The sequence below is a fragment of the Heterodontus francisci genome, chromosome 14, assembly GCF_036365525.1.
Source record: "Heterodontus francisci isolate sHetFra1 chromosome 14, sHetFra1.hap1, whole genome shotgun sequence".
Lineage (NCBI taxonomy): Eukaryota > Metazoa > Chordata > Chondrichthyes > Heterodontiformes > Heterodontidae > Heterodontus > Heterodontus francisci.
The window spans coordinates 89,916,826-89,940,459 of NC_090384.1; the positions used below are offsets into that span (position 1 = coordinate 89,916,826).

The 23,634-nt window shown below is 43.6% G+C and overlaps 1 protein-coding gene across 13 annotated transcripts in view; it reads right to left on the bottom strand.

Annotated features, from left to right (window-relative positions):
• Nucleotides 1-23,634, bottom strand: part of LOC137377146 (neuron navigator 2-like) — a 984,055-nt gene that overhangs the window by 31,588 nt on the left and 928,833 nt on the right. For all 13 annotated transcript variants that reach the window (XM_068046509.1, XM_068046511.1, XM_068046512.1 and 10 more), the window contains 4 exons: nucleotides 23,387-23,470; nucleotides 22,805-22,916; nucleotides 18,117-18,262; nucleotides 5,565-5,743 (listed from right to left, as the gene is read on the bottom strand). In XM_068046509.1, coding sequence (XP_067902610.1) covers nucleotides 5,565-5,743; nucleotides 18,117-18,262; nucleotides 22,805-22,916; nucleotides 23,387-23,470 — 521 coding nt within the window. The remainder of the gene's footprint in view (nucleotides 1-5,564; nucleotides 5,744-18,116; nucleotides 18,263-22,804; nucleotides 22,917-23,386; nucleotides 23,471-23,634) is intronic.

A 23,634-nucleotide genomic window follows, 5' to 3' on the forward strand; every position in this document is an offset into this window, starting at 1 on the left:
CAGCGCCACCGGGAGCAGTGACCACTGCTGGGACTACATCCCACCATCACAAGCAAGATGAAGGACAGTCCTGGAACTAAGGTAAGTTTTTAGAGGCTCGCTGGGGACAATTGGTCGGGCCCCGGCAAGACAAGGAATGTTGGTTAGGGGGCGGTGGGAGCATTGTGTGTTGGGGCATTTGGGGCTTCGGGGGTGGTTCTCTGTGGACCACAGGGTGCCTGATCAGGAGGGCCCCCACCAACCCACCAGAAGACCGCCTGGTTTCACCAGACAGGCTTTTTGAGTCTTCTGTCATCTGGCCGCCAAGAGTAAAATACCCGCAGCAGCAGGCGTAGGCCCTTAAGTGCCAGTTAATTGGTCACTTAAGGGCCTTGATTGGTCTGGGGTAGGCATGCTGTTTCTCGCCGCCCTGCATAAAATTGCAGTGGAGGGGGGAGGTGGTCGGGAATGGCCCCCCTGCCTCCCACTCAATTTTACGCCCCCGCCACCAGCCCGCTCGTTTGGGGGGGGCATAAAATTCCGGCCACAGTTTTTTGGTCTCTCAGAGAATCAAGAGAGATGGCGAACTGAGCTGAATCTCAAGATCAGCCATGATTGTTTTGAACAGCAGAGAGTAGGCTCGACGGGCATATTGTTTACTCCTGCTCCTATTTCTTGTGGTCTTGAGAGGCGGCACTTCTTGCCTTAGAGGGGCGGAAGTCCCGCTCAAGGCCAATGAAGGGCCTGGGCCACATAAGATCCTGGCGTGGCTCCCAGGCCCGGCAGAGGCAGGCTAGCTCCCTGACTTTTTGGCCGATGAGCGGAGCCTCTCACCCAATGTAAAATTATTTTAGTGACTAGTGGTAAACTAAAATGTGTCACAAATTCGCAGAAGCTGACATCATGTTTTGAGTCCCACTTAAAATGTAAAACCACTGCGAGCTGATGCACCATTATTCCTCAATCAGTGTATTTATTCCATTATGTGGTTTGAATATATCAAAAAATGCAGTGATATATCACCTATTACCATGACAACCTAGCACTGCTAGGCATATGAGCACTCTCAAATGCCCAGCTGGATGCTGATTTCCTTTCCCTCATACAAATATGAGAAGAAAACAAAACAACATAAATGGACATTTCGGGAAAAAGACATGTTTATAAAGCAATTAGAGTGTGACCATTAAAAGCGCAGGCAGATAAAAACGATGCTTGTAAGAGAATTTTCCCTTTCTCCTCTCTGTGACTGCAGAAAGGGCAATCTTCCAGTCTGCATCTATTTGATGGCACAATGTGACCGGTACTACACAGAGCGGAATCAAGCCCATAAACAGTCCCTCTGTACCATATCATTTAATGGCATAGTACATTGACGCCTAACAGACTTCCTCAGCAAATCAGTAAACAATGCTTAAGCAGTTATTGGAACAGTTCCATAAATTCTTAGAGAGTAATTTGCTTTTATATTAAACAAGCATAATTTTAAGAGATTAAGATGGTTAACAACATGTTGCTTGCTTTGGGGCAGCTCAATGTTTAAACTGTGTAAATATCTATATCCCATTTCCGATAAAAACATTCAATAGTAAACACAAATTATGTGATTATAGTCAAGAGAAATTAACTGAAGGAAAATAAGGATCTCAAGTGCTGCTTAAATATATTTGCTCCAGTTCCCTTCAACCCAGTGCAAAAGATCTTCACTTATCTTCTTACAAATGCTACAGGGCCTGCATGGACTCAAAGGATGTATTTTTCTCAAACACCCTCTCCCTGTGGTCACCTGATGGTGGATAGGTTCTGAGGAGTCAGGAGGTGAGTTACTCGCTGCAGAATTCCCAGCCTCTGACCTGCTCTTGTAGCTACACTATTTATATGGCAGCTCTAGTTTAATTTCTGGTCAATGGTAACCCCCAGGATGTTGATGATGGTGGATTCAGCAGTGGTAATGCCATTGAACGTGAAGGAGAGATGGTTAGATTATCTCTTGTTGGAGGTGGTCATCGCCTGGTACTTGTGTGGCGCAAATGTTACTTGACACTTAGCAGGCCAAGCTTGAATACTGTCCATGTCTTGCTGCATACAGACATGGACTGCTTCAGTATCTGAGGAATTGCAAATGATACTGCACACTATGCAACCATCATGAACATTCTCATTTATGACCTTGTGTTGGAGGGAAGGTCATTGATGAAGCAGCTGAAGTTGCTTGGGCCTACGACACTACTCGGAGGAACTCCTGCAACGATTTCCTGTGGCTGAGATAATTAGTCTGCAACAACCACAATCATCTTCCTTGTGTTAGGCATGACTTCAATTGTGCTGGATCTCCTTGATGCAACTCTTGGTCAATGCTGCCTTGATGTCAAGGCCGTCATTCTCAGCTCACCTCTGGAATTCAGTTCTTCTGTCCATGTTTGGACCAAGGCTGTAATGGAGTTCAGTGCCAAGTGGTCCTGGCAGAACCCAAACTGAGCATCAGCGAGCAGCTTATTGCTCACTTGATAGCACTGTCGATGACACCTTCCATCACTTTGCTAATGATTGAAAGTAGACTGATGGGGCGGTAATTGGCTGCATTGGATTTGTCCTGCTTTTTGTGGACAGGACATACGTGGGCAATTTTCCACATTGTCGGGTAGATGGCAGCACAGTGGTTGCACTGGAACGGTTTGGCTAGGGTATGACTAGTTCTGCAGCACAAGTCCTCAGTATTACAGCTGAGATGAGGTGAGAGTGACTGCCCTTGACATCAAGGCAGCATTTGACCGAGTATGGCATCAAGGAGCCCGAGCAAAATTGAGGTCAATGGGAATCAGGGGGAAAACCCTTTGCTGGCTGGAGTCATACCTAGCGCAAAGGAAGATGGTTGTGGTTGTTGGAGGTCAATCATCTGAGCTCCAGGACATCACTGCAGGTGTTCCTCAGGGTAGTGTCCTAGGCGCAACCATCTTCAGCTGCTTCATCAATGACCTTCCTTCAATCAGAAGGTCAGAAGTGGGGATGTTCACTGATGATTGCACAATGTTCAGCACCATTCGTGACTCCTCAGATACTGAAGCAGTCTGTGTAGAAATGCAGCAAGACCTGGATAATATCCAGGCTTGGGCTGATAAGTGGCAAGTAACATTCGCACCACACAAGTGCCAGGCAACGACCATCTCCAACAAGAGAGAATCTAACCATCTCCCCTTGACATTCAACGGCATTACCATCGCTGAATCCCCCACCATCAACATCCTAGGGGCTACCATTGACCAGAAACTGAACTGGAGTAGCCATATAAATACCGTGGCTACAAGAGCAGGTCAGAGGCTAGGAATCCTGAGGCGAGTAACTCACCTCCTGACTCCTCAAAGCCTGTCCACCATCTACAAGGCACAAGTCAGGAGTGTGATGGAATACTCTCCACTTGCCTGGATGGGTGCAGCTCCAACAACACTCAAGAAGCTCGACACCATCCAGGACAAAGCAGCCCGCTTGATTGGCACCCCATCTACAAACATTCACTCCCTCCACCACCAACGCACAGTAGCAGCAGTGTGTACCATCTACAAGATGCACTGCAGCAACGCACCAAGGCTCCTTAGACAGCACCTTCCAAACCCGCGACCTCTACCAACTAGAAGGACAAGGGCAGCAAATACATGGGAACACCACCTCCTGCAAGTTCCCCTCCAAGTCACACACCATCCTGACTTGGAACTATATCACCGTTCCTTCACTGTCGCTGGGTCAAAATCCTGGAACTCCCTTCCTAACAGCACTGTTGGTGTACTTACCTCATATGGACTGCAGCAGTTCAAGAAGGCAGCTCACCACCACCTTCTGAAGGGCAATTAGGGATGGGCAATAAATGCTGGCATAGCCAGTGACGCCCACATCCCATGAATGAATAAAAAAAAAATGTTGTCAAGGCCGATAGCTTTTGCTGTATCCAGCACATTCAACCATTTCTTGACATCACATGGAGTGAACTGAATTAACTGAATTGGCTAAAGACACATTGGCTAAAATATCTTTAATATTGGGGACCTCAGAAGGAGGCCGAGATGGATCATCCTCTCAGCACTTCTGACTGAAGATGGTTGCAAATGCTTCGGCCTTGTCTTTTGCACTGATGTGCTGGGCTCCGCCATCGAGGATGGGAATATTTGTGGAGCCACCTCCTACTGTTAATTGTTTAATTGTCCACCACCATTCACGACCAAATAGCAGGACCGCAGAGCTTTGATCTGATATGTTGGTTATGGGATCGCTTAGCTCTGTCTATAGTATGCTACGTCCATTAATTAGCATATGTGTAATGCTGTGTTGTAGCTTCACCAGATTAGCCTCTCATTTTTAGGTATGTCTGGTGCTGCTCCTGGCATGCTCTCCTACACTCCTTGTTGAAATCGGGTTGGTCCCTTGGCATGATGGTGATTGTGTTACAGATTGCAGTTGAATGTAATTCTGCTGTTGCTGATGGATCACAGCATCTCATGGATGCACAGTTTTGAGCTGCTAGGTCTATTCTGAATCTATCCCATTTAGCACACTAATAGTGCCACTCAACACGATGGTTAGTTTCCTCAGTGTGAAGATGGGACTTTGTCTCCACAGGACTGTGATCTGGTCACTCCTACTAATATTGTCACGGACAGATGCATCTGCGACAAGTAGATTGGCGAGGACGAGGTCATTTAAGTATTTCTCTCTTGTTGGTTCTCTCACCACCTGCTGCAGGCCCAGTCTAGTAGGTTTGTCTTTCAGGATTCGGCCAGCTTGGTCAGTAGTGGTGCTACCGAGCCACTCTTGGTGATGGACATTAAAATCCCCCACCCTGAGGAGATTCCATACCCTTACTACCCTCAGTGCTTCTAAGTGGTGCTGAGGGAGGGCAGTAGGTGGTAATCAGCAGGAGGTTTATTTGCCCATGTCTGACCTGATGTCATGAGACTTCATGGAGTCTGGAGTCAATGTTGAGGGCTTCCAGGGTTACTCCCTCCTGACCATATACCACTATGCCACCACCTCTGGTGGGTCTGTCCTGCCTTTGAGTCAGAACATAACCTAGGATGGTGATGGTGAAATAGAAACAAGAAATGCTGGAATCACTCAGCAGGTCTGGCAGCATCTGTGGAAAGAGAAGCATTGTTAACGTTTCGGGTCAGTGACCCTTCATTGGAACTCATCGGAGTTCCGATGAAGGGTCACTGACCCGAAACGTTAACTCTGCTTCTCTTTCCACAGATGCTGCCAGACCTGCTGAGTGATTCCAGCATTTCTTGTTTTTATTTCAGATTTCCAGCATCCGCAGCATTTTGCTTTTATTATTATGGTGATGGTGAAGTCTGGGACATTGGGTGTAAGATATGATTTGGTGAATATAACGATGTCAGCTTGTTGCTTGACTTGAATGTGGGAATTATACCTTGTGGCTTAAACCATATTACTCATAGCCTAGAGGACCGCGATTCTCAGTTACATGTATTAAAACTAACCATGGGTGCATTCTGTCCATTAGGAATACACATAACTGACCTACAATAAGCAAAGATCAGTGTTTGCCTTTCTGTAGTAAATAAAAGTCTACGTACAGTGAGTTGGAGTGCGATGTTCTCATCATTGGGGTTGAGGGAGTAGATCCATTGTGAGTAAACTTGGGGGATGAAGGTAAGGAAGAATCAGGCGTATTCATTTCTTCAATGTCAGAATGAGATGAAGCAGATTTAGGAGACTTCTTTTTGCCAAAAGCTTGCTTGAAGGAACTTCTTAACTAAATAACACAAATATTTACAAAGGATGTAAAATGAATATTGAGAGGAAAATACATATTTATGTATACCTTTAAACTGATTTTACAAACTTCTAACAATATAATAAAACTCATGAGCAAGTCAAACTGTAATGCCCTTAGTTCACTGAAATAAATGGGTAATAGTAAACATAACATCAATTTTTCTTACTTGCACCTGAGGTGGCACTGCAGCCTATGTCAGCATGTTACAGCGAAAATTTGTATCCGGGTAGAACTGATGCCAATTTCCTACCGTAACTTCAGCAGATCATGAGCGGAAATCCAGGATAAACTGCATCAAAGGCCATTCTGATGGGGTTACCACCAATCTCTCACTGACGTTATGGCAGGAGATCAGGAGAACTCTACAGAAATTGCAGGTGACAATTTCCTCCAACTAACCATGAGCAAAGCCACGAGGAGATTCACCAGTACATTATAAATAGATTCAGCATACGATATGAAAAGTGACCATGAGCGGTATTTTATGCTCTCCCCCGTGGTGAGCTTGGAGGCGGGAAGGGCATTTAATCGGGAGGGATGGTGGAGGTGGAGGGTGGCGACCCTTCCACCTTCCCTCCCGATTAAGTCTGTGGCGAGAAGGACCATGGCTGGCCTTCTCGCTCCACCATCAATTGAGGCAAGGAGCAGTTAATGCCCATTTAAGGGCCTCTGCCTGCCTCCATTGGTATTAACCCAATGGCGAGCAGGTCTGTGATCACACGGGGAGCATGACATGCAAACCCATGCAGGGTTGCTTGTGCTCTTCCCGGGGGTGGGGTGCGGGGGTGGTCGGGCTGGTGGCAGTGTCCCTCGCTCAAAGACACTCAGAGCCTGAGTGAGGGACCAGGCATCAGGAAGGAGGGTCCCACTGAGAGCCAACCCCCTGCCCTTGCTCCCAACCCACCACACCCCCTCCCCCTCAACCCCCACCCCACGGAACCCCTTCCACCATCACTTACCTTTGGCCTGAGTCACTACGCGATCCTGGGGCTCCGGTGGGTGACGTTCCAGCAGCAGCCATCGGCTCCCCAGTGGCGCTGCCTAGCAAAAGAGCTGGTGGCCTCTGATTGGCCGGCAGCTCAAGGTGGGCAGGACTTCCCATCCCCAGGGTCCTGATTCCAGGAAAGACCCACCAGTGGCGTCTCAAGTGCCTGATTGCCTCTTGACAGGGCAGGCCTTCCCCAAGGGAGGCAATGCGGGTTTCTCACCATCTCTCCAGCCAGCAGCCGAGACCCCCATTATTCCATAAAATTCCCCATGTCTTTAATGTCCATGCCTGTCATCCAACTGCATGTTAAATATTACTCAAAACAGCAAATTTATAAATGAGAATAGAATTTTCCTTTAGAGATGTATTGGTTCATCTTTTATTGTCATCTGCAACCTGGGAGATAAAAATTAAGTTCGAATATCATATTGGCCAGTTATAATTGGCTAGCTGCATGATTAAAGTAGACCCTATTGTCTCCTTTAAAAACATTTTTCACTGGCGCAACAATTTTTTCTGGTAAACCTGATCAAAACCTTCACTATATGTTTGTAAAGCAAATAAAATAAATATCCTCTTAAAGTTCCCACTAGATTAGAATACTTGACAGCCAACCAAAAATGCATGCCATAATGAGAAGCACACCACAACAGGGTCACAAACAAAACAAGAAGAATTGAAAACGCCAACATTTAAATGAATTGCACCATTAATAATGTCTGCCTTTTTGGATAATTCAGAGAAAATTGTCCAGCACACTCCCAAAAGCCAGATTAATTTTAAGACCATTACTTACGACATCGAAGGATGCATCAACAGTGCTGTTGTCTACCCGCCAGTAAGCCATAAGGTACATTTTGCAATGTAGGCATGGATTCCTCACACACCAGTTTTATTTTTCTTCCCTCCTTGCCACAGACTGGCAAACATGTACTTCAAGAAAGCTCAAGTTTGAGTGTTCAGTTGAGACTGGGATTGATAGGTTAGGTTGGCATTCTTCCATCCACAAAAGATGAAGGACATGCAGCAAAGAATCCATTTAGGTGGAGTATCTTCTCTTGGTGCACCTTTGCTGATGGCTGTGAAGGCCAATCCTGGAGAGGCAAGTTCTGCCACAAGTGCCACATGTGCAGCTGCCAAGTGATGCTGTGAGTTGTTTTTGATGTTGGCGCCTGTTGCCAAGCTGCTGTAGCAACTGGTCATCATGATAGTGCACACCAGTCCAGAGGTTGTGACATTATTTCCCTCTTTCGTCAGCTAGTGACTCCCAAGTACAATAGTCGACATTTAGGGCCTTCATATCACGCTTGCAAGCAACCTTGAAACGGAGCTTTGGCGTCCCAGTGATCGTCTGGTCCCAGCTACCTCACAACACAGAAGGTCCTTGGGTATGCGACTGTCTTCCATCCTGCAGACATGTCCGATCCACTGAAACCGCCTCTGTTTGATTACTGGCAACACGCTTGGGAGCTCTGCCTTTGAGAGGACTGCCACATTTGTGATTTTGTCCTGCTAGGATATACCCATAATGTACCGCAGACAGCAAAGATGGAAATTGTTGAGCTTCTTTTCCTGGTATCTGTAAATAACCCATATTTCACAGCCATACAGCAAGCTGCAGAGAACACAGGCCTAATAAGCCATCAGCTTGGCCCTAAGAGTCAGCTTGGTATTATCCCAAGTGTGTTTCACAAGTCAGCCAAAGGTGACAGCTGTTTTCCCTATGTGTGTATTGAGCTCTGCATCAAGGAACAGATTGTCTGTTACCATGGACCCACGGCAGCAGAATTTGCTAACCACTTCCAGAGGGGTGTTATTTAGTGATCAGGAGCGGAGATACAACACCTTGTCCCATGACCACGGCTGTCTTGACGCTTATAGTCAAGGAGAACAAATTACAGGCACGGGAGAGCCAGTCCATGAGTCTTTGTAGCTGAGTTTCCGTGTAAGCGACTAGTGCAGCATCATCAGCGTAGAAGTGTTCTCTGATCAGGACGTGATGTGTTTTTGTCTTCGCTTTCAACCTTAATAGATTGTAGAGCTTGTCGTCTGACCTAGTGTGCAAGTAGACTCGTTCCAAATCTGCAGGGCAGGCGAAGGTCAGGAATATGGACAGGAAGATGCCAAACAGAGTGGGGGCTAGAACACAACCCTGTTTCACTCCATTCTTCACTCCGAAACTGTCAGAAGTGGAGCCATCAAACTGTACAGTGCAGTGGATGTTGTTATGGAAGGAGCGGATGAGACTGAGGAACTTCAGTGAACAACCAATTTTTCCCAAAATCCCGTAGAGCCCTGCTCTGCTGACGGTGTTGAATGTGTTATGGTCAGGTGAGGAGTGGGGGTCACAGTCACCCCTCTTGCCCTTCCTCTTATTTGATCACAACAGGGTTTATTCCTTTTTAAACAATGGTTGTGCTTACCACCTCAGTGAGCGTTTTACCTTTCACCTTTAATGTGATTGTGAAAGAACTAATCAGACAGGTTTTCTTAAGTTTAAACAAAAAAAAGTTACGTTCATTATACTTAACAATCTAAACCCGAAAAATGTAAAAATATGCTACACATCCATCACACATTCACACGTGAATCACACACACACAAACAGAAGCTACAACCCAGGACTACTTGCATGCCAAACAGAGGAAGCAGCATGCAATAGACAGGCCTAAGTGATCCCACAACCAACGGATCAGATCTAAGCTCTGCAGTCCTGCCACATCCAGTCGTGAATGGTGGTGGACAATTAAACAACTGACAGGCGGAAGAGGCTCCACAAATATCCCCATCCTCGACGATGGGAGAGCCCAGCACATCAGTGTAAAAAAACAAGGCTGAAGCATTTGCAACAATCTTCAGCCCGAAGTGCCGAATGGATGACCCATCTCAGCCTCCTCCTGAGGTCCCCAGCATCACAGATGCCAGTCTTCAGCCAATCTGATTCACTCCGCGTGATATCAAGAAACGGCTGAAGGCACTGAATACTGCAAAGGCTATTGGCCCTGACAACATTCTGGCAACAGTACTGAAGACTTGTGCTCCAGAATTAGCCTCACCCCTAGCAAAGCTGTTCCAATACAGCTACAATACTGGCATCTACCCAGCAATGTGGAAAATTGCCCAGGTATATCCTGTGCGCAAAAAACAGGACAAATCCAACCTGGCCAATTATCGTCCTATCAGTCTACTGTCGATCATCAGCAAAGTGATGGAAGGGGTCATCGACAGTGCTATCAAGCGGCACTTGCTCAGCAATAACCTTATCACTGATGCTCAGTTTGGGTTCTGCCAGGGCCACTCAGTTCCTGACCTCATTACAGCCTTGGTCCAAACATGGACAAAAGAGCTGAACTCCAGAGATGAAGTGAGTGTGACTGCCCTTGACATCAAGGCAGCATTTGACTGAGTATGGCATCAATGAGCCCGAGCAAAACTGGAGTCAATGGGAATCAGGGGGAAAACTCTCCGCTGGTTGGAGTCATACCTAGCGCAAAGAAAGATGGTTGTGGTTGTTGGAGGTCAATCATCTCAGTCCCAGGACATTACTGCAGGAGTTCCTCAGTGCAGTGTCCTAGGCCCAACTATCTTCAGCTGCTTCATCAATGACCTTCCTTCAATCATAAGGTCAGAAGTGGGGATGTTCGCTGATGATTGAACAATGTTCAGCACCATTCGCAACTGGTCAGATACTGAAGCAGTCAGTGTAGAAATGCAGCAAGACTTGGACAGCATCCAGGCTTGGGCTGATAAATGGCAAGTAACATTTGTGCCACACAAGTGCCTGGCAATGACCCTCTCCAACAAGAAAGAATCTAATATTCAATGGCATTACCATCGCTGAATCCCCCACTATCAACATCCTGGGAGTTACCATTGACCAGAAACTGAACGGGAATAGCTACATAAATGCTGTGGCTACAAGAGCATGTCAAAGGCAAGGAATTCTGCGGCGAGTAACTCACCTCCTGTCTCCCAAATGCTGTCCACCATCTACAAGGCACAAGTCAGGAGTGTGAAAAAATACTCTCCGCTTGCCTGGATGGGTGCAGCTCCCACAACACTCAAGATGATTGACACCATCCAGGACAAAGCAGCCCGCTTGATTGGCACCCCATCCACCACCTTCAACATTCACTCCCTCCACCACTGACGCACAGTGGCAGCAGTGTATACCATCTCCAAGCAACTCACCAAGGCTCTTTCAACAGCACCTTCCAAACCAGCGACCGCTACCACCTAGAAGGACGAGAGCAGCAGATGCAAGATCTCCTCCCAAGCCACACACCATCCTGACTTGGAACTATATCGCCTTTCCTTCACTGTCGCTGGTTCAAAATCCTGGAACTCCCTTCCTAACAGCACTGAGGGTGTACCTGCACCCCAAGGACTCCAGCGGTTCAAGAAGGCAGCTCACCACCACCTTCTCAAGGGCAATTAGGGATGGCAACAACTGCTGGCCTAGCCAGCGAAGCTGACAGCCGACGAACGAATAAAAAAAATTACAGAGTGAAAAGTAGATTTTGTGGTTGGATTAGAGTCCAGAGTAAATAAAAATTAAATACACAGTCTGTGAGGTTGGATCATTCTGTGGTCTTCCAGATGAAGTTGTATTCTTGAAGTCTTTGGCTGGTCATGCTGCACTTTGTGACTGGTCTGCTTGGCTCAGGATTTTCTTGGAGGTGGACTTGTAGGTGGCTCCCTTCCCCTGGTCTTTGGCAGTAGCAATCTGTAGGTTTGGATGGTCCACAGTCACAAAGTTTTCAAACTTGTGGCGTTATCTGCACAGAGAGAGAGAAAGAGAAAGAGAGAGGGAGGCACACAGCCTTTCTGCTGCTGCACAGTCTGAGTTTCTGTTTGTCTCTCTTTGTTCAAGGAAATTCTCAGCTTTCACAGAGATGGACAGACAGTCACATGACTGCCGCAGTGTATTCTCTGGAACCTTCTAATGAGATTCAAGGTTCAGAATTGGCTCCCCAGGCCCCGGGATGCCAATATTTACACTTGGATGGGTTTGCTCTATCAAAGTCAAGCTGTTAGGATTGCTTTGAATGCTGTGCTAATGAAGCCATCTTGGATAATTCAATCGCTTAGAGCAAGCCATTATTCTGAGTCCATGCTCCTCAGACTTCTGTCTCCTATTGGAAGCCTTGGAATGTGAAAAGCTGTTTCAGATGCAAATTGCGCTGGCCGTCTTGGCTGCCAGTTTTTTTAAAAGTTAACTGCAGGATTTTTACCATTAAAAGATTAATGTAAGATTCCAACCGATTAATTAAAATTCCTCATTTGGCATATCATTTTTCTTCACAAATGCCTTAGTGAAATCTACGAAATTAAGGTTCCATGCTCCCTACACTTCTGTTGTAGCTAGCGTATGAAGAAGATCATATCAACAGTAGATCTGCTGACATAGAAACCGCACTGCGCTTCCGGGTACACTCAGTCTGCAAGTAAATGGAGTCTTTTAAGTATGACCCTAGCAAAGGCCTTCCCTGTGACGCTAAGGAGTGAGATGCCCCTGCATCTGTTGCAGTCTCCTCTGTCGCTTTTGTTTTTTTTAATAGTGTGATGATTTTGGTGTCACGCAGCTCCTGTGGAACAGAGCTTACTTTCCAGCAGAGAAGGAGAAGGTCATGAAGTTGTGGCAATAAATGGGACTTGTCATGTTTGAGCAGTTCGACTGGGATTCCGTCCTTGCCTGGTGCCCATCTGTTCACTAGGTGGTCTATGGCCTTTTTGAGCTCCAATGATGACGGTTCTTCATCTAACACATCCATGACAGGATGTTGCAGGAGAGCGTCAAGCGCAGACTGGTAGATGACTGACTCACAAGAGTACAGCTCGCAGTAGTGTTCAGCCCAGCATCTGTTTACTTCTGTCAGTGAGTACTTCACCATCTGCCGACTTTAGGGGAGCAACTTTGCTGATGGCAGGGCCAAGCACCCTCTTGATCCCTTTGTACATAGTTTGTAGATTTCCTTTGTCACATGCAGTTTGGATTTCTTGACATAAGCTGATCCAGTGTTTGTTTATGCATTATCTCCCTCTCCTTTGCATTGCTGTCTTGGCTACTTTCAGGTCATGCAGTGTCTTAGCTGTTAGGTTTATGCTGTGCATCAGGTAGGCTTTATTTTTTGCATCAATGACAGATACCATCTCAGATGAGTAGGTTTCAAACAAGCCCTTGTTGCGGGTTCCACCTTTACCAAATGATGCTTCTGCTGCTTCACCTTTAATTGAGCTTTGTGACTTCCAAGCTTCATCAATGCCAGCATCCATGCTTCCCGTTAAGGCTTTGGCAGGTAGCAAGTGTTCTAGCTGCAGTGCTAAGTGCAGGTATTAGGCATAATTGCTTATGCAAGGGACATTGATGTGTGGTGGGCCTTTGTGTTTGGAGCCATTGAACTTTCAGAGGTGCACCTTCACTCTGCTGCTGATAAGAGAACCGTTGGTGTCACAATCTGTGCAATGGTAGGTGCAGGTGTGAAGATCACTGGGCAGATTGCACCTCCTTGTGATGACTAGATCTAGTTGGTGCCAATGACCAGATCTTGAGTGACACCATGATACCTTGTAGCGATGTCTGCCCTGGAAGAAGGTGTTGGTGATGTAGAGTCCATTCAGGGCACAAAGCTCAAGAAGGCATTGTCTGTTATCATTGATCTTGTCCTCCCCACAATGAATGAAGAACGTTGGCCATGAATCACTGTCTGCTCCAACACCTGCGTTGAAGTCACCCAGGATGAATAACCTCTCGCCATTTGGAATGTTCCTCAGAATGTCACCGAGGGGAGTTATAGAAATGCTCTTTATCTGAGATGCTGGCAGTCAAAGTTGATGCATAGGCGCATATGATGTTGACTGTGCCACCATTGGATGATAATCACAAGGAGATGAGGTGCTCTGAGGTTGCTACTGGTGCTCAATTGACTATCAGCCGGTTACTCACTGTGAAGCCTACATCAAGCTCACGGCGATCTTCAGCGCTCTTTCCAAGTCAGTAGAAGGTGTAATTAGCCTCTCAAATAGAGCCTGCATCAGCTAATCTGGTTTCCTGTAGAGCGGCAATGTCGACACCAAGCTTATGTAGCTCACAATCAATCAGGGCTGTCTTGCATACACCAGTTCTGGAATGTGGGTCATTGTTCATACCAGGACACGGTCCTCACATTCCAGCTTCCAAGCTGAAAGGTTACCTTTCTTTGTTTGCAACATAGCGTAGGCATGGTTTTAGGAGGAGCATGTTTTTAGGAGGAGCATTTGTGCCCCCCTCTGGTGTCCAGAGGAAAGACGAAAGCCTATATGTTTGGGGCCTATTCGGTTGTAGGAGTTGGTGGAAGGTGATAACTTGAGGGAAACACCAACTGCCTAATGGGACTCCACTCCAAATCTTGTTGGGTTTACTCCCTTAACCATTAGCTCTTGATGTTGTTGATAATGTTGAGGGCACCAACCAGCAAGGCTCAAGATCGGGACAAAAGTAGGTGTGATCTAGTCCTCCAGGTGTGCAAAACAAACAGCTACAGGTCGCTGCTTCCCACCTCCAGGCTGTCACCTCCATCCCCTGAACCCTCCAGGTACTGTGCCCTCAGGTGGTCAGTCTGAGATGACTGTAGGTCGCTTAGGAGTGAACTCAGCGCAGGCGAGTGATTTTCTGGCCAGGAACAGGCTGAAGCAGAAAAACCAGTATAACCAGTGGCCAGTCACAGGTTTAGCAGGAGATTAAAGTCTCTCAATCACAGCAGTAGTCGGGGAAGGACAGTAAACTGCTCTGTTGTGATATTTAAAGTAACTTTGATCAGCAATTCAGAGATGAAGTTGGGTTTTATGCTATAACTAGTGTAGTCCAGAGCAAAAGCGTCGTCTTGATGTTGAAAAAAGTCCAGAAATTTGAAGCCATGTTTCAAAGAAGATCTAAATTTTTCCAGATCTTTTCCAATGCTCACAGATCAGAAAAACAAAAAAAATGGCATCAGATTATAGACGGAAGCAGGGTCTTACATTTTTTCCAATGTAGTCCAGTGCAGAAACGCGGTCTTGATCTCCAGTGAAGTCAGGAATTTGAAACTAGATTTGAGAGAAAAAACACATCCAGGTCTTATCCAGATCTCTACCAGAGCTCACAAGGTAAGGTCGGTCATAAACTCCAGTATATAGTTAAGGATCCAGTAAATTACATTGCCATTACCCAAACAACACATTGCTTCAAAGAAAAAGAACACACTGACTTTGCTTTGTTTTGTGCTTAAGTGCTGAGGCATGTCTACAAAGGGTTAAGCGTATTCAACAGCTGCAGCAATCCGTCCATTAGCGACATTAATCTGCCGGAAAACATGGAGCCAATTATGTCCATCTGCTGGATGGTAGCTGGGCAGTCCCGATCTGAAACTCATGTGCCATACTTACTGCTCGCTGTCCAAAAACCTGCCACCCAACTACTGACCCATTCACTGCGTCTCAACCCCCACCCCCTCCACACAATCTGCATTGCCTGCCAACTGCCTGGGGTTAAAATTGCCCCTTCCCCCTCACCCCAACTGCCCCAACATAAATCAGCACTTCACTGATTTTATTGGAGGAAAAAAAATGTTTTGAAAAAAAGTCACTAATTAATATTAAGATAAAGTTTAAATACTACAAAAATTATTTAACAAAGTTTCATCAAAACTATATTTCTAATAGTATATCAACTGATCAAACTGTCCAGAATTCTCTTTGTCATCTACATTTAATGTTACTTGACCTTCTGATGTCAGACCACTCAGAACGGAAGAAACTGCGAGACAACCGTTAGATGTACAATACCCCAAGTCAGAAATTTATTTCCTCCCTTTCACTCTTTAGCACTTTTTCACCAAGAGGACCTGCTCTGCCAATCCTTCTCTATCAGCAGCCTCTAGGAAGAGTAGCCTGACATGCTCTCACCCTTGATACAAGAAAAACCTCTTGGCTTCCATTTGCCACCATAACACTATGATGCAGCCCAGATTAGAAATTTACCACGTGCCAAACTATGTCCTACTACACTGCTGCATGTTTGAGGAGCGACTTAACATCTGTGGCGTATTAAGTGTGAAATACTTATCCAAAATTCGCATGTGATAATGAAGACATGCTCAAGTAGGTATTATTCCCACAGCAGTGCAGAATAGCAAACTACAGAGGGAAGTTGAAAAGACCCCCTCTATTTAACTGTTTCCTGATTTGTGTGCTATACCAAGGGTATATTCTGTCATGCTAGGTTTAAGGTGATCTGCAAGTATAAGGTTATACTTACCTCATAAACCTGCCATGAAGTGTGCAAGCACAGGGAAAGAGAAGAGAAGACAACAAACTAATTTTAATTTTGAACAAATGTATTTGATAAATAAATTCTACAAAGTTCCATTGGTAATGGTGGCTGTGATAAAGCCAACTAGACAAATGAAGATCTGGTTTCCACAGTGTTGTGGAAATTTGTGATCTTTGGAATTATTTTGCAGCAAGATGGATATGTCAGCTCTAAGCTGTAAACCAATTATTAGGAGAAGCAGAATGAATATGTGATTTGCTGTTTGAATTATAATCACTGACTGCATGCAAACTTTCAACTAGTCAGAGCTACACTTCCAGGAGAACATTCGAATGGTTCTTAAAATACATACATCAAAATAACATTATTTGCAACTAAAATTTCAGTGGCATTTATTATAGTGGTTAATGAAAGCTTTAACGATAATTTAATAGACAGAATGGGTCAAAACTAAATGACATGCAACAAGATGATGTTTGTTATCAGACAAAAAAACATAAAAATAATATCAAAACATTTGATTAATATTATTTGTAGCTAAACCTCTTCTGAACTATAAATGACCCAAAATGCTACTCTTCAACAAATGTCAATGGCTACAATTTCATATCAGCTCTTTGAGAGTTTGAATACAGCTCAACAACAAACATAACAAACATATTTAGCTCTCAACTCCTGGCACAATATATTACATTAGTATCTGCAAGCATATGAACAAACTATAGATAACGAGACATGAGCACTCCATCTAACAGCTCCTATTGAATAGCTGGAATGCCTTCTTACACATCATCTTACTAAATAATTTTATATACTGGTAACTCAAATTCAATTTTCAAAATGGTCATTTAACCTGAATTTTGTGATAGACAGTTTCAAGAACATGAACATAAGGAATAGGAGCAGGAGTGGACCACACGGTCCCTCGAACATGGCTGATCTTCTACCTCAACTCCCCTTTCCTGTCCACTCCCTATATCCCTTGATTCTCTGAGAGATCAAAAATTTATTGATCTGAGTCTTGAATATATTCAACAATGAGCCTGAAATGTCACAGATCCTTGTAGGGGGCAGAAGGGTGGGACGTCTGCCCACAGCTTTGCCAGGCAGTTGACCATGTCCCAAATTGTGTGGATAGAATCATTTAGATAGTTGGGATGAATGATTTGTGACTATAAAAGGTACAGCAGAAGCATACCCTCGGAAGAATAAAATCAGAGCAGCAACTCTGAGGGGGTGGGCGTGAGCTTGAGACCCCTAATACAGCTGAAGATTAAAGTGTTAAACTTCTTGTACTGCTATGCAGAAAATCTGCGGACATCTGCACACAGAGGTACTTGTTTGGTATTCAACAATGTGTGTGTAATGAAGAAAGCAGGCATAACACTGAGGTAACAGCTAAAATAACAAAATAACTCATGATGCCTGAGGCACTGCAACTTAATTCACAAAGTCAAATAATAATGCATGCAGCCTACTAGCCAACAGGGCATGTAGGATACCTTGAATTCGTTTTTGGTAACTGATTTTCACAAGGTCTTGGTTTAGCATTCGTATTCACTGCAGATTATTTGAGGTCACCATCAATATATAACCAAACATGCTCAATTCTAACAATATTACACATATTATTATTAAATAAGTTTGCCCTGTTCCATTTTGCCTTCTCTCATTAATCATGCCTGCTTGCCTCTATATATGTATCCTAAGCTGGGAAAACAGACAATGAGGAAACCTTATTGGCACCAAAGTGAGAAAGAGATAAAGCTTTTTTCACCAAGGGTTTGAAATTTCCATTTTGAGTCAAACCCTCTTGCAAAAACGACCGGATGAAGTATATAATCACCATTTTGCCAAAAACTAACAGAATCTGAACTTTTAGCTGAACATCACAACATTTATCAAATATAACAATCTCCTTGTTATATATGGTGTTCATGCCTTAGGCCATATACAGCAACACAAAATTCCCCTGACTTGCAAACTTGGCCTGGCGCATGTGAATTTGTGCAGGGCACTGTGGATGGAATCTTGATTTAAGAGCACTCAAAAGTTTAAAGCCATCGACTTACCCAGTTTTTCTTCTTCTTTTTCTTGGAATCCACCTCGGCACTGCTGCCCACACTCGAATGACTGGTGGCGCTGTTAATACTGGACACACTGTCTGATGAATGCTGCCGGCGGATCCTTAGGTCTGCTGACTGAGATGTACCGTTTCCTGGTGTAAATAAATTGCAGTGATAACAGAACTAACTCAATATAATTTCTTCAGTGCATTTCAATTGCATGTCCTCATTTGATTGACACGTTGGATTAAGGTAATCTCATAGATTTTTATCGTAAAGTCAGAACACAACTTTTGTTAACCTTGCTCTATATCTGCTACTAGATTACTCATGAATCACAGTACCTAAATTGCGTCTGTAATCTCTCTTATTGTCTTGCTATATACTTAGAAATGAATTCTGTAAAAAGATCATTGCAGATCAGAAAGGGAGTTCAGCTCCAGCCTAGTTCATGTATCCAGAGTGAACCTACAGTTACCCCACCCCCACCATTGTATCCAGTATCCCCTGGGGGTGAGGGAAAAAGGAAGAAAGCAAGTCTCTATGCTGATGATTGATTAGCTAGCTTGGCTCATTCATGGGATAGACTCATCACTGGGGATTGAGATTTTTCCCCTTTTGTCTGCAGATCTTCCGATTAGCAAATACCCTAAAGGAAAGGGTGCCTCTGGCTAAAAGCAGCAGGAAGTTTATCGTGGTCTCCATCAATAAACTGTGCAGATTTAGGTGGTTCACTTGCACACATTTGGAAGTTCCTAAGGATTAGCTCTTGCCAATCGGTAACTGAGCTCTATGTACTTGAGCAGGTGGGGTGTGTCCCTTTCTGTAAGTGTGCACCCCATATCTGGTTGAACTTAGCCCTCTGACACTATGGATCAAAACAACAGCTTCCCTATGCAATGTTTTCAGGACTTCAAAGGCCCCGTGCTTCATCACCCAAATTAGGCAAGTACTCAATGTATGTCCAACTGACCTCTTCTGAGACCATCCCCAATACCACAAGATGTCTAACTTGAAGAATCAATGACCTTTTTGGAAGATGAAAATACTATTATTTTTTAAAAAGGCTTTTGTCTTTTTTTTTAAAACCCCAATTCTAGGTGAAAAAGTCCCAAGTCTCTTCTTGCCTTTCCTCAAAATTCTGGCACTTGGAATCTTCTCACTTTCATGATGCTTAAATTTCTCTCATTTTTCAGCAACAGTTGTAGGTTTTACCACAACTGACTAGGATTCTCACCTCCTCAAATGAAACAGGGCAACAGAGCAGACAGTATCATCTCTCAATCAAGTCTGACTACTGTTTACGAACTTGTTGCTGTACAGATGACCAAGTTTACTCACGATAATCAATTCCATAATTTTAAATGGAATTGAAGTAAGATTAATAGCTTTGTTTGGAACATAGGAATGGGAATAAGCCATTCAGCCTCTCCAGCATATTCTACCATTCAATAAGATCATGGCTAATCTGCATCTTAACTCCATCCACCTACTTGGGCTCCATATCCCTTTATATCATTGCTGAGAAAAAATCTACCAATCTCAAATTTAACATTATTAATTGAGCTAGCATGTATTACTTTTTGTGGGAGACAGTTCCACATTTCTACCACCCTTTGCTCTCCTGAATGGCTTGGCTCTGATTTTAAGGTCAAGTCCCCTTACATACGAACATACAGATTAGCAGCAAAAGTAGGCCATTCGGCCCCTCGAGCCTGCTCCACCATTCAATAAGATCATGGCTGATCTGATTGTAACCTCAACTCCACATTCCCGCCTACCCCCAATAACCTTTCAAGCCCCTTTGCTTATCAACAATCTATCTACCTCTGCCTTAAAAATATTCAAAGACTCTGCTTCCACTGCCTTTTGAGGAAGAAAGTTCCAGAGACTCATGTCCCTCAGAGAAAATATTTCTCCTCATCTCTGTCTTAAATGGGCGACCCTTTATTTTTAAACAGTGATCCCTAGTTCTAGATTCTCCCACAAGAGGAAACATCCTTTCCACATTCACTCTCTCAAGACCCGTCAGAATCTTACGTGTTTCAATCAAGTCACCTCTTACTCTTCTAAACTCCAGCAAATACAAGCTTAGCCTGTCCAACCTTTCCTCATAAGACAACTCGCCCATTGCAGGTATTAGTCTAGTAAACCTTCTCTGAACTGCTTCGAATGCAATTATCTCCTTCTTTAAATATGGAGGCCAATACTGTACACAGTACTCCAGATGTGGTCTAATCAATGCCCTGTATAACTGAAGCATAACCTCCCTACTTTTGTATTCAATTCCCTTCACAAAAAATGATAACATTCTATTAGCGTTTCTAATGACATGCTATACCTGCATACTAACCTTTTGCGATTCATGCACTAGGACACCCAGATCCCTCTGCAACTCAGAGCTCTGCAATCTCTCACCATTTAGATAATATGCCTCTTTTTTATTCTTCATGCCAAAATGGACAATTTCACATTTTCCCACATTAAACTCCATTTGCCAGATCTTTGCCCACTCACTTAACCTATCCATATCTCTTTGTAGCCTCCTTATGACCTCCTCACAACTTACTTTCCTACCTATCTTCGTGTCATCGGCAAATTTAGCAACCATACTTTCGGTCCCTTCATCAAAGTCATTTATATAATTGTAAAAGTTGAGGCCCCAGCACAGATCCCTGTGGCTCACCACTCGTTACATCTTGCCAACCAGAAAATAACCCATTTATGCCTACTCTCTGTTTCCTGTTAGCTAGCCAATCTTCTATCCATGCCAAAATGTTACCCCTTACACCATGCGCTTTTATTTTCCACATTAACTTTTGATGTGGCACCCTATCAAATGCCTTCTGGAAATCTAAGTGCAATACATCCACCAGTTACCCTTTATCCACAGTACATTTTACTTCTTCAAAATACTTCAATAAATTGGTTAAACATGGTTTCCCTTCCACAGAATCACATTGACTCTGCCTGATTACCTTGAATTTTTCTAAATGCCCTGCTATAACGTCTTTAATAATAGCTAACATTTTCCCTATGACAGATGTTAAGCTAACTGATGTGTAGTTTCCTTCTTTCTGTATCCCTCCCTTTTGGAATAAATGAGTTACATTGGTTATTTAACAATCGAGTGGAATCTTCTCCGAATCTAGGGAATTTTGGAAAATCAAAACCAACGCATCAAGTATCTCACTAGCACTTCTTTTATGACCCCAGGATGAAGTCCATCAGGACCCAGGGACATGTCAGCCCACAGCTCCAACAATGTGCCCAGTACCAATTCCCTGATTTACAGCTATTTCTGGGATGTTACTTGTATCCTCTGTGGTGAAAACCAACACAAAATACCTGTTCAATTCATCTGCCATCTCCTTATTTTCCATTAGTAATTCTCCAGACTCACTTTCTATAGGACCAATGCTCACTTTGTTAACTCTTTTCCTTTTTAAGTATCTATAGAAACTCTTAATATCTGTTTTATATTTCTAGCCAGCTTTCGCTCGTACTCTAATTTTCCTCTCCTTATGAATCTTTTAGTTGTTCTTGGCTGTTTTTTATATTCTGTCCAATCTTTTGACCTTCCACCCATCTTTAACATTTTTAGTTAACAATGGATGGTGGGTCCTCCCCTCTGAGTTTTTTTCTCTCATCCCCTTGTCCTAGATTCCCCCACCAGCAGAAAAAGTTTCTCTCTATTCTATCAATTCCTTTTAAATTACTCCTGAACCTTTAGTAATAAGCGTCTGTTCAGTAATCCTTCTGGAATAATCTACTGGTAGCTCCCCTGTGTCCATTGGCAGTACTTCTATCATTGTCCTTGCTGAGATCAGCTAAATAAACATAGATCAGGGATTGAACCTTGCATTTTCTTGGTCTAAATGGAGCAACACTGAGCTAAAGTTGTTTCACTTGTTTTAGGAATATTCTGCACAACTGGGCAAAGGCTTTTGAAGTGTCAATAAATACAGTGCAGTGAATTCCTTCTACCTCATAACAGTGTATAACTTACAATTACTTAATATACCAATGAACTGTCCATTTCATATGGTGCTGTCAGGTTATTTGTCTCATCACCACCATTAGGAACTCTGAACTTCTCTGATAACTCAATGGGTAAATATACAACCATATGGGCTGAGAAGAACGAGATTTGTTCCCTGGTCTCCGTTTAGTTAGCAGATAACTGCAGGGCGATGATAGGAATGGCACAACTGATTTCAGTCTCCCCAAGATGAGGAGGAAAAGAACAGGCTCTTCTTGTAAAAAAAAAATCAGTGACAGAAGTGTGTTACTTGTCTTTTCACTTCAGTTATATTGTCACTACCAAATTCACTCATTCACAAATATAATAAGAGCCTAATGCTGCAAATATTATCTTGGTAAAACATGGTCAATTGCAATGATTTTCTATTGTTCTAGAGAGATATAGTTTTGTGCTAAGGCATAATGGAGATAAAAGTGGTCCAAGTGTACTTTTGCATTGAAAAACTATCAGTCAGGTTGTCTAATGAGCTGTGTGACTTTCCTTTCAAAAAGCGATTTTATAATGCTTATGTATCAGAACGGTGCATTAATATATGGCTTTTATTTATTCCATAAGCAAATGTCATAGTGGGTAAATATAATGAATAGAAAATTTTCCCACAAATAATTCTTGAAGGAATATATAAACATTTCTGCATTTGCTTTCCTACCTTTACAGGAGAGCTCAGGTGTGTTGATAACTCCGTTTATTGCAGCCTGGGCAGCAGCATTCTGCTTCTTGAGCAGTTCGATAGTCTTTCTCAATTCGTTAAGTTCAGAATCCTGAATATTATAAAAATGGTGATATTAAAATGCTCCTGAAAAGAAACTGTATTTTGTTATTGTCATGTTAACTGTAATTAATTTGCTACTGGCTTTTCTCAAAGCCAAAGTACTGCTTACTATGTGAAACATATACACAAATGGATAGTGTTTTATCTTGTAAACTGTATTACTCATGGTAGTCTAGTTGGAAATGAATTTCTATTTCTTTGCCGTACAATCAAAAGGTATAATGTGAACAATACATTATAGTAACATAGGAAATCTTGAGGGCATGAGAAGCAATGTCTAATTCATATTCCTGTTCTTCGAGCAGCTGATCATGATGATATGATTCTCTTAAAGATACTTGCCCCTAATTTAACCTTGCTCCCCACAGCTCCATTTGTCCAAAAACTGACCACCTTCTCAGTGAAGCAAAAGCTTAATAGATTAGAGTGCACATAATATAAGGGACAGACAACACTCACCTTCTGCTCGGCAGTCATAGTTAAGCTCTGCAATCTTCCCGTCATGTTTGCTAAGCTTTGTTCAAAGGCCGCTACAAGGTGAGCCTGTGTGGCGAAAGCACAAAGGGGTTCTGATAAAATTCATGCAGGAAATTATATCATGACCAGTCGTACAGATTGTTCTCCAGGTTCTGCACACTGCATTCAGTACTTGCAGTTATTTGGCACCTAATTATTAAAATGAGATTCAGATATTTTGTGGCATCATC